The sequence below is a fragment of the Gekko japonicus genome, unplaced genomic scaffold, assembly GCF_001447785.1.
Source record: "Gekko japonicus isolate JY-2015 unplaced genomic scaffold, Gekko_japonicus_V1.1 scaffold3059, whole genome shotgun sequence".
NCBI classification, from domain to species: domain Eukaryota; kingdom Metazoa; phylum Chordata; class Lepidosauria; order Squamata; family Gekkonidae; genus Gekko; species Gekko japonicus.
In genome coordinates, this window is record NW_015176541.1 from 30,019 (window position 1) to 40,127 (window position 10,109).

The window sequence follows — 10,109 nt, forward strand, 5'->3', positions numbered from 1 at the left end:
ATTGTGTGGATCACAACAAACTACGGCAAGTCCTTAAAGAGATGGGAGTACCAGACCACCTCACATGTCTCTTGAGAAACCGGTATAAGGGTCAAGAAGTGACAGTTAGAACTCGATATGGAACAACTGATTGGTTTAGCATCGGAAAAGGAGTACAACAGGGATGTATGTTGTCACCTTGCTTATTTAATTTATATGCAGAGTACATGCCGGCCTGGATGAATCACAAGCCGAAATTAAGATTGTTGGGAAGAACATCAACAACCTCAGATATTCAGATGGTATCACTCTAATGGCAGAAAGGGAAGAGGACCTAAAGAGCCTCTTGCTCAGGGTAAAAGAGGAGAGCACAAATGTTGGCTTGAAACTCAACATCAAAAAAACTAAGATCATGGCATCTGGACCCCATCACTACTTGGCAAATAGAAAGGGAAGTCGTGGAAGTAGTGACAGACTTCACGTTCCTGGGATCCCAGATCACCGCAGACTGTGACAGCAGCCATGAAATTAAAAGACGTCTGCTCCTTGGGAGGAAAGCGATGGCGAACCTAAACAGCATGATAAAAAGTAGAGACATCACCCTGCCAACAGAAGTCTGCATGGTCAAAGCAATGGTATTCCCAGTAGTCATGTATGCCTGCGAGAGTTGGACTATAAGGAAGGCCGAACGCTGAAGAATAGATTCTTTTGAACTGTGGTGCTGGAGAAGACTCTTGAGAGCCCCTTGGACTGCAAGAAGATCAAATCAGTCAATCCTAAAAGAAATCAACCCTGACTGTTCCCTGGAAGGCCAGATAATGAAACTGAAGCTCAAATACTTTGGCCACCAAATGAGAAGGGAGCACTCACTGGAGAAGACCCTGATGCTGGGAAAGATTGAAGGTCAAAGAAGACGGGGACGGCAAAGGATGAGATGGTTAGACAGTGTCATAGATGCAACGAACATGAAATTGAGCGAACTTCAGAGGACGGCGGAAGATAGGAAGGCCTGGCGTGATCTGGTCCACGGGGTCACGGAGAGTCGGACTCTACTGTGCGACTGAACAACAACAAAAACCCTATCCAGAACACTCCTTGGCAAGTAGAACGGGATGTCGTGGTAGCAGTGACAGACTTCACGTTCCTGGGATCCAAGATCACTGCAGACAGTGACTGCAGCCATGAAATAAAAGGCGCCTGCTTCTTGGGAGGAAAGCGATGGCAAACCTAGACAGTATAATAAGTAGAGTCATCACCCTGCCAACAAAAGTCCATATGGTCAAAGCCATAGTATTCCCAGTAGTAATGTATGGCTGCGAGAGTTGGACCATAAGGAAGGCTGAGCGCCGAAGAATAGATTCTTTTGAATTATGGTGCTGGAGAAGACTCTTGAGAGTCTCTTGGACTGCGAGGAGATCAAGTCAGTCAATCCTAAGAGTAATTAACCCTAACTGTTCCCTGGAAGGCCAGAGACTGAAGCTGAAGCTCAAATACTTTGGCCACCAAATAAGAAGGGAGCACTCCCTGGAGAAGACCCTGATGCTGAGAAAGATTGAAGGTCAAAGAAGACGGGGACGGCAAAGGATGAAAAGGTTAGACAATGTTATCGATGCAATGAACATAAAATTAAGCAAACTCCGGAGGATGACGGAAGACAGGAGGGCCTGGCGTGACATGGTCCATGGGGTCGCGAAGAGTCGGACTCGACTGTGCGACTGAACAACAGCAACAACAACATCCAATTTAGATTCCTTACAGTATTAAAAAGTCATTCATGGTTTACCTTTAAGACAAAGAGAGTGTGAATGCTTTTGAAGGATCATCATTTATGTTTGACAAAAGCGTCAAGCAAATTATATCCAGATTAAAGGAATAGTAAGTAATTACTTTGAAGTCCAAAGTTCCCGGCATTTTTTTTTTTTTTTGTAAACATGCTCTGCTGGGTGTCAGATTTGCTGCTGGCCAGTTTGCCCATCGATGCAGACTGGATTTACAGGTTACTTAAGGAGCAATCCTTATTAGGTCTACATTGAAGTACAGCCCATTTTATTTAATGAGGTGTACTCCCAGGAAAGTGTTCTTAGCATTGGAGCCTTATGGTGTCAAAAGTGCATCAAGGAAGGGCTTTTCTGTCACAGGGAACTTCAAGGAAGAAGTGCTAACATATTCACGTATAGAAAAAAAAACAAGAGTCCAGTAGCACCTTATAGACTAATACAATTCGTGGCAGGGTATGAACTTTTGTGTGTCACTGCTCCCTTCTTCAGAAGTGAGCAGTGACTCACGCACGTTCCTACCCTGCCTCAAATTGTGTTAGTCTTTAAGGTGCTCCTGGACTCTTGCTCTTTTCTACTGCTACAGACAGACTAACATGGCTACCCATCTTGATATATTTGTGTGTGTATTTGGCGAGCGTTGTCCCATGGTCCTGCTTTCGGATGGTGCTAGCAGAGCTACCTTGGCAGACCGCAGTTTGTCCTTTGGATGCACAGCCATCCATGCAAGAACCAGACAAGCCCTTTTGTGGCTTGAGGGAGTCAGGCCGTACTGAATAGTCTGGGTGTCTGAACATGGAAAACCTCCAAAGAAGAATTCCAGAACTGTTGCCATAGTGCAGCAAAAAGAAACTGACCTGAGATACCTTAAAAAACTAACTTAAAAACTTGGTGCTGGGGGGGCAACAGTGGGAGGGCTGCTGGAGTTCTGGCTCTGCTGGTGGATCTCCTGATGACACCTGGGTTTTGGCCACTGCGTGACACAGAGTGTCATTTTGGATGGGACACTTGCCTGATCCAACATGGCTTCTCTTATGTTCTTATATTCAAACAGTTTGAAGCACCCTGAAAAGGCAGCACTAAGCTAATTTACACACCCAAGAAGTAATGTATCTGAAGACAATTTTCACAAAAGATTTCTGCAGAGCAGGACACGACACCCCAGCCCCAGTAAAACATACCCTTTGCACGTGCAAAAGTCTCCACAAGTTCGTGGGCCTCATCTTCTATTTGGCTCTGCACACCTTTCTTTCCCATGCCCAGCTTCCGCATGATAGATATTCCAAACTTCCTCTGCTGCTTCCAGGTGTGACCATTTGAGAATACGATACCTGAGGCCATCAAAAACCAATGAGACGTCATACCTTGTAGAAATTCACGTTAACAATGATTTAAGTTGTCAGCCTAGAAACTGTGAACTCTCATGTCTTTCATGTCTAAGCGTTCCAGAGCTACCAGTTGTGTAAGAATTGTGATTCTGATGAAGACTCATTCTCTGTCTGATACACGGGGCTGTGGCATGTGTTTCAGTATCTGGGACATGAACATTGGGAGGAATGTAGGGTGGGAAATCTCAGAATGCTATTTGTCAGCTGAGAAAACAGCTGAGAGGTGGCAGTTTGTGTACATCCAGCTTTAGAAAGCCCTGGGAGAGGTGTTAGAACACCAGCTCTTGTGACCCTTCCTCCCAGGGGAATAGGACACTTCTCACTTCATTCCTGGGGTACAGCAAGAGGTTGCAGGCGAGGGGGCAGAACCCCGACCCTCAGTCAAGAGGTAGTATTAGGGTTCTGTCTCAACTTTCAGCTGAGAGCCAGTCTTCTGGCCATACAACGTCACTTGTGTGTACATTATGTACTCACTAGGAATAAGGCCCGTTGTGGAAATAAATACAATGAGCTCTAGAAAGAGGCTCTGGGAGAGTGCCAAGGCCTTGGGCACTCAGCATCAATGTGCTGTGGTGACCTCAGCAGGTTATAATGACACAGAGTCCACCATTTTCTCCAGAGGAACTGATCTCTGCTACCTGAAGAGCAGTTGTAATTTTCATGATCTCCACCCCTCACCTGGAGATTGGCAACAATTGTTACCCAGAAGGAAATGGCTGGTTTGGAGGGTGGAGTCTATGGCATCATACCTGTCTGAGGTCCCACCCCTCCTCAAACCTCTCCAGGTTCCATCCCTCAAATCTCCAAGAATTTCCCACCTGGAGTTGGCAACCCTATCTCCTTCCCAGTCAATCATCAACCTACCTTTATTTCCCCTTTCTCTGCAATGGGGACCAAAGCAGCTTACACCATTCTCCTCTCCCCTTTTTGACTTGCACAACAACCCTATGAGGTAGGTTAGGCTGAAAGTCTGTGACTGGTCCAAAATCACCCACTCAGCTTCTACAGCAAGAACCTGGATCTAGCAGACCCTGCTCTGAAGCACTGACTGCTACGCCTAGGGCAGCCAACCTCCAGGTGGAACCTGAGGATCACCAGGTATCACAACTGAACTCCAAACAACAGATCTCTCCCCCCCGGAGAAAATAACTGCTTTGGAAGGTGAGCTGTATGGCATTCTGTTCAGCTGAGGCCTCTCCCCTGCCCAAACCCTGGCTTCCATAGACTCTACCAGAAAATCTCCAGGAATCTCCCTACCTGGAGCTGGCAACCCTAGTCAGGACTGGCCCCAATGAGTTCCTCACAAAAGCCTACAAAGGGTTTCCTTCCTTTGTCTGAACCAAGCTTGGTTGCCTACCATGGTGAAATGGGCTCCAGTTTACAACTCAGCTGTTTGCCTTCCACCCTCATTCCATGGGCATATCTCACTCCTTAAATTCACTGTCACCACTCACGGAATTGTCACTGCCTTTTTAGAGGGACAGTGAGACCCCTCTGGCTTAATCTCCCTATTTCGAGATGGAATCCCCAATCTTTGAGGGATCCCTGGAAAGTTACTTCCCTGGACTACCCCTCCCTTTGGTATTGTGCAGAGTGGGGGAGACTATGTGGTCAGAGCACAACATAGATTATTAGCCCAAATTAAAGAATGTATTTAACTATTTACACAGTTATGGAGCACACACACAGTGTAGGAGTAAGCACACACTATGAACCAACAGGACATAAATCAACAGGGGTTAAACACAATTCTCTACTGTTCTTGCTTCTCCTTCATTTATTCCCCTACTACCTGGTGCATTTCAGCTGATGATGCCAGGGATAGAAAGAGGGTGTGCAGAAGAGGAGGCTGGCAGAAACCATGTTGGGGGGTTTCTGCACACCCTCTTTCTAACCCTGGCATCTCTTAACTGATGTGAAAGATGGCTATTTGAAATCCTGGACAGCTGCTGCCTGTCAGAGTATACACTATTGACCTTGAGAGATCAGTGATCTAAACAGGAGTTTCACATGCATTCACAGAACAGCTCTTTCTGCCTTTCAGGTCCGGAGCAACTTTCTTTCCTTTAAGTGCTTCTCAAGACCATAGACCTTCCCTGCATCACAAAAGTCTAAAGCAGGGGTGTCACTCATTTGTAATGAGGGCCGGATCTGACATAAATGAAACCTTGTCAGGCCGAGCCATGTGTGTCATAAAATGTAATGGCAGGTAGCGGTGATATAAACTTTATAAAGGACACAAACACAAAGGGTTTTTTTTTAACTTAAAATAAAAACATGCTTAAAGCATTAGCACTCTTGCAATGTTTTGTTTATTTAACAGTGTCCGATCACTGACATCTCTTGCTCTGAATTACTGCATCAAAATGTCTGTTCTGTTGCAATCCTGAGTATGCTGTTCGTGTGTGTATCTGTAAGCTGCAAACCTACAATGACGCAGCAGCAGCAGAACTGGAAGAAGAAGCAGAAGACAGCCAGTTCCACTACGGGCCTGATAGAAGCCCTCCAGAGGCCTGATCTGGCCTCCTGGGCCACATGTTTGACACCCCTGGTCTAAAGTCTCTTTTTTAAAATTCAAATTCAAAAGCTCAGTGGGCAGAATGATACCATTCCTGTGCAGAGGGCACACAGTTTTCCCGACACTCCAATCCATCGCTGCAGCTCTCTTTGATCCCTATAAATCTGTCTCACAGATTGTTTCAGGATCCACACAGAGGAACATAAGAAAAGCCCTGCTAGATCAGCCCCGCATACTGGTTCACACAGTGGCCTGGAGGGGGTCACACAAACAAGGCATAGAGTTCAAGTCCCTCCCCTGCTGCTGTCTCCTGGCACTGGGATTCAGAGGCTTGCTGCCTTTGAAGATATCGGCCCCCTTCAGTCACCTTGGCTAGTAAGGTAAAGGTAAAGGTTCCCTTGCTCGAAAGCCAGTCAAGTCTGATTCTAGGGTTGCGGTGCTCATCTCCGTTTCAAAGCCGAAGAGCCAGCGCTGTCCGAAGACGTTTCCGTGGTCATGTGGCCAGCATGACTAGACGCCGAGGTGCACGGAACGCTGTTCCCTTCCCACCGAAGTGGTACCTATTTATCTACTTGCAATGTCTTGCTTTCGAACTGCTAGGTTGGCAGGAGCTGGAACTAGAGACGGGAGCTCACTCCGTCACATGGCACCTCGGGTCTCGAACTGCTGAACTACCGACCTTCCACAGGCTGCAGTTCAGCGTCTTAACCACTTGAGCCACCGCAGCTCTGTCTTGGCTAGTAGCCATTGATTAACTTCAGGATGCCCTAGTTCCAATATTTAACAGCTGTGAGGGTCCACAGGCTGGAGCGAAGAGGGACAAGGGGGTTCATGAATGACCTGGAACCAGGGGTAAGTAGTGTAGTGGCCAAGTTGGCAGATGAGATGAAATTATTCAGGATGGTGAAAACCAAGGCTGACTGTGAAGAGCTCCAGGCTGATTGGGCAACGATGTGGCAAATGAAGCTCAATCTTGGTCTGTGCAAGGCAATGCACATTGGGACAACCCCAACTGCCAAGTATAAGCCAATAGGGCCTCAACTTGCTGAGACTGAGCGTGAAGAAGAGCCTGGGATCGTGGTTGCTGGTTCAGTGGAAGCGTGGACCCAGTGGACCCAGGGAAACTCTATGTTAGGGATTATTCGGAAAGGGATTGGAAATAAAATGGCCAATATTATAATGCATCCATATAGATCTGTGCTGCGGCCTCATTTGGAATACTGTGTACAGTTCTGATCACCGTATCCCAAAAAGGACACTGCAGAGCTGGAGAAAGTACGCAGGAGTGCAACCAAGATGATTTGGGGGTTGGAGCACATTCCCTATGAAGAAAGCCTGACGAGTCTGGAACTTTTTGGTTTACAAAAGAGTTGACTAAGGGGGGACAACAATAGAGGCTTATAAACTTATGTATGGGATGGAGAGAGTTAACAAAGAGAAATTTTTCTTCCTCTCCTCAAACACTAGAGCTCAAGGGTATCCAATGCAGCTGATGGGTAGTAGCTTCGGGATGGACAAAAGGGAAATACTTCTTTACACAGCAAGTAATTAAAATGTGGAATTCGTTGCCAGAGGATGTAGTCATGGCCACAGGAACTGGACAGCTTTAAAAGGAAATTAGATTCATGAAGGACAGGTCTATCAGTAGCTCCTAACCATAGTGACTAAAGGGAACCTCCATGTTCAGAGGCACTAAACGTCTGAATCCCAGTACGTCTAGGCTACATCAGGGGAAGTCCTCGGCCTCTGTGCCCTATTGTTGGCCCTCCAGAGGAATTGGCTGGCTGTTGTTTGAGACAGGATGTTGGACTAGGTGGACCACTGGTCTGGTCCAGCAGGGCTCTTCTGATGTGAAATGTTCCTCTCCCCTCAGCAGAGCTGCGCATATGGAACAGAAAGGAGGATGGCTTTCAGCCTCTTGTATCTCCTCACTTGAGCCCTCCCCAACCCATGTGGTTTCGCCCTACACAGGTCATGTGACCTCCAAGCTGATCCCGCACGCAGGTAACACCCCCCCCCTACACCGATGCCGAGGAATGCACTAGAACTATACCTTCCACATATTGAGTGATGGGATACTATCTACTACATAGAGAAATCTCCAAGTGGCTGAAACGTTCATGGCTTTCCTTTTAAAAAACAAAACAAAAACAAAAACAAAAAAACTTTTCTTTAACGTTCCTTTATTTCTTCTCTGGAATACAAACAAAATGTTTTTAATGGGAACTTACCCTTTTCGTGTGCTACAGCTTTATAGAACGGGGTGACCGGTCTCCCAGAGAATACTTCTGAGTGCTCAATTAGCCCTTCTTTTATGGCTTGAAATCCAGACAGTATCACCAGAGGCACAGATATTGTAGATAGAGTATAAATGTTTCCATAGTCCTTTGCCAGCTGCAGTTTGGGTAGACATAGATAAATGTTACTTTCTGAAGCAGCTCACTCTCTATGTATATTTATGGACTGGCGACTTCCATTTCAATGTATCTGAAGAAGTGTACGTGCAAATGAAAGCTTACGCCTTGAATAAAACTTCATTGGTGTGGCGGAACGGGCCTGGTTTGGCCTGCAGGCCGTATTCAGCCCTGCCCTCCAAGGTTTTTCCAGCACTTGGAGAGGCTTTACTCTCTCTCTCTCCGGTAACGTGCCCCACCACCTGCCCTTTGTAGGAATTGCCCGTGGGGAGGGTCAGGACTCCCAGCTTACCTTCCAAGTTCTGAGGCCTGGCCTCTATGTCTCCCACTGCCTGGTGCCCAGTCACCACAGGGACAGTTTACTGCCTTATGTGCGCATAGAGGAAGAGCCGCTTGCCAACTGCTGGCATTCCCCCGGCACTACTTTTAAAATAGTGTGTCCAAGACGGTGGAGGTCTATGTGGTACAGAGATCTAAAGTATTTACACTCAGGGTTTTGATGATCATATATGCAGCTCATTACCACCAGAAGACATTTCTTATTGTAATAATATAGGTAAAGGTCAAGGTTCCCTTGCTTGAAAGCCAGTCGAATCCGACTCTAGGGTTGCGGTGCTCATCTCCATTTCAAAGCCGAAGAGCCAGCGCTGTCCGAAGACGTTTCCGTGGTCATGTGGCCGGCATGACTAAACACCAAGTCACATGGAACGCTGTTCCCTTCCCACCGAAGTGGTACCTATTTATCTACTTGCAATTTCTTGCTTTCGAACTGCTAGGTTGGCAGGAGCTGGAACTAGAGACGGGAGCTCACTATGTCATGCGGCACCTGGGTCTTGAACTGCTGAACTACTGACCTTCCACAGCCTACAGTTCAGCGTCTTAACCACTTGAGCCACCGCAGCTCCTCTTGTAATAATATACAAGAAAGTAATTTAGATTTTATCTTACGGCGGAGGGCAGTCCAGTCCAGTAAATCATACAATGTCAAAGATACTGTAGATTCTGCCTTATGGAGATCTGAATCTGATTGTTGTTTTTGGCTAGTTTCATCAGTAATTTGCTGGGCAGTTGCTGTAGATTTTCCAGGTTGTGTGGCCATGGTCTTGGCATTGGCATTGTAGAACCTGATATTTCGCCAATAGCTGTGACTGGCATCCTCAGAGGTATAACACAGAAAGATGGAGTACTCTCCCCAGGGGAACTCCTACAAGATAATGACTCAGCCCTACCCCACCTTCTGGAGTAGATATAAATTACCTGCCTACCATTTTTCTTCTCACCTTGACACAGAGAGTACTCCATCTTTCTGTGTTATACCTCTGACTGCAGGGCTCTTTTTGTAGAAAAAGCCCAGCAGGAACTCATTAGCATAATAGGCCACGCCCAACAGCAGGAACTTATTAGCATATTGGGCCACACCCCTGACAGCACAGCTCATTAGCACATTAGGCCGCACCCCCATGTTACCAGAAGTGTGCTCATCCAGCCACATCCACCTTTGGCTTCTTATTCTGTTTACCTTGTTTGTTGTCAAAACCCAGGGCTTTTTTTGTAGCAGGAACTCCTTTGCATGTTAGGCCACACACCCCTAATGTAGCCAATCCTAATGTGTTTCTGCTGTTGGGTGTGGCCTGTTATGCTAATGAGTTCCTGCTGGGCGTGGCCAACTTGGGAGCCAGCCGGAACTCCGTTACTGTGCGTTCCTGCCCAAACATAGCCCTGCCTCTGAGGATGCCAGTCACAGCTATTGGCAAAACGTCAGGGCCTACAATGCCAAGACCACAGCCACACAACCCGGAAAATCTACAGCAACTAATGAACTCCGGCCGTGAAAGCCTGCGACAATTTGCTAGTCTCTCCCTTATTATAATTGAGTAGTGGGTGCCAAAGTTCTAAAATGCGCCCCGTTAGTGTATGGCCGGAAGAATTGCCACTCAGAAGATGCTGGCTGCGATGACTGGCTCCCTCAGCGAAACTGGGCTGCCATTGGCTGGGTGGCTGGGAGGGGAGGGACGAGGTCTCACTCGCCTTGGAG

At 47.0% G+C, this 10,109-nt stretch overlaps 1 protein-coding gene across 1 annotated transcript in view; it reads right to left on the minus strand.

Annotated features, from left to right (window-relative positions):
* LOC107124067 (cytochrome P450 2C14-like) overlaps positions 1–10,109 on the minus strand; it is a 39,745-nt gene that overhangs the window by 18,560 nt on the left and 11,076 nt on the right. Inside the window, exons 2-3 of the mRNA XM_015427454.1 lie at positions 7,892–8,054; positions 2,936–3,085 (exon numbers count right to left, since the gene is read on the minus strand). Coding sequence (XP_015282940.1) covers positions 2,936–3,085; positions 7,892–8,054 — 313 coding nt within the window. The remainder of the gene's footprint in view (positions 1–2,935; positions 3,086–7,891; positions 8,055–10,109) is intronic.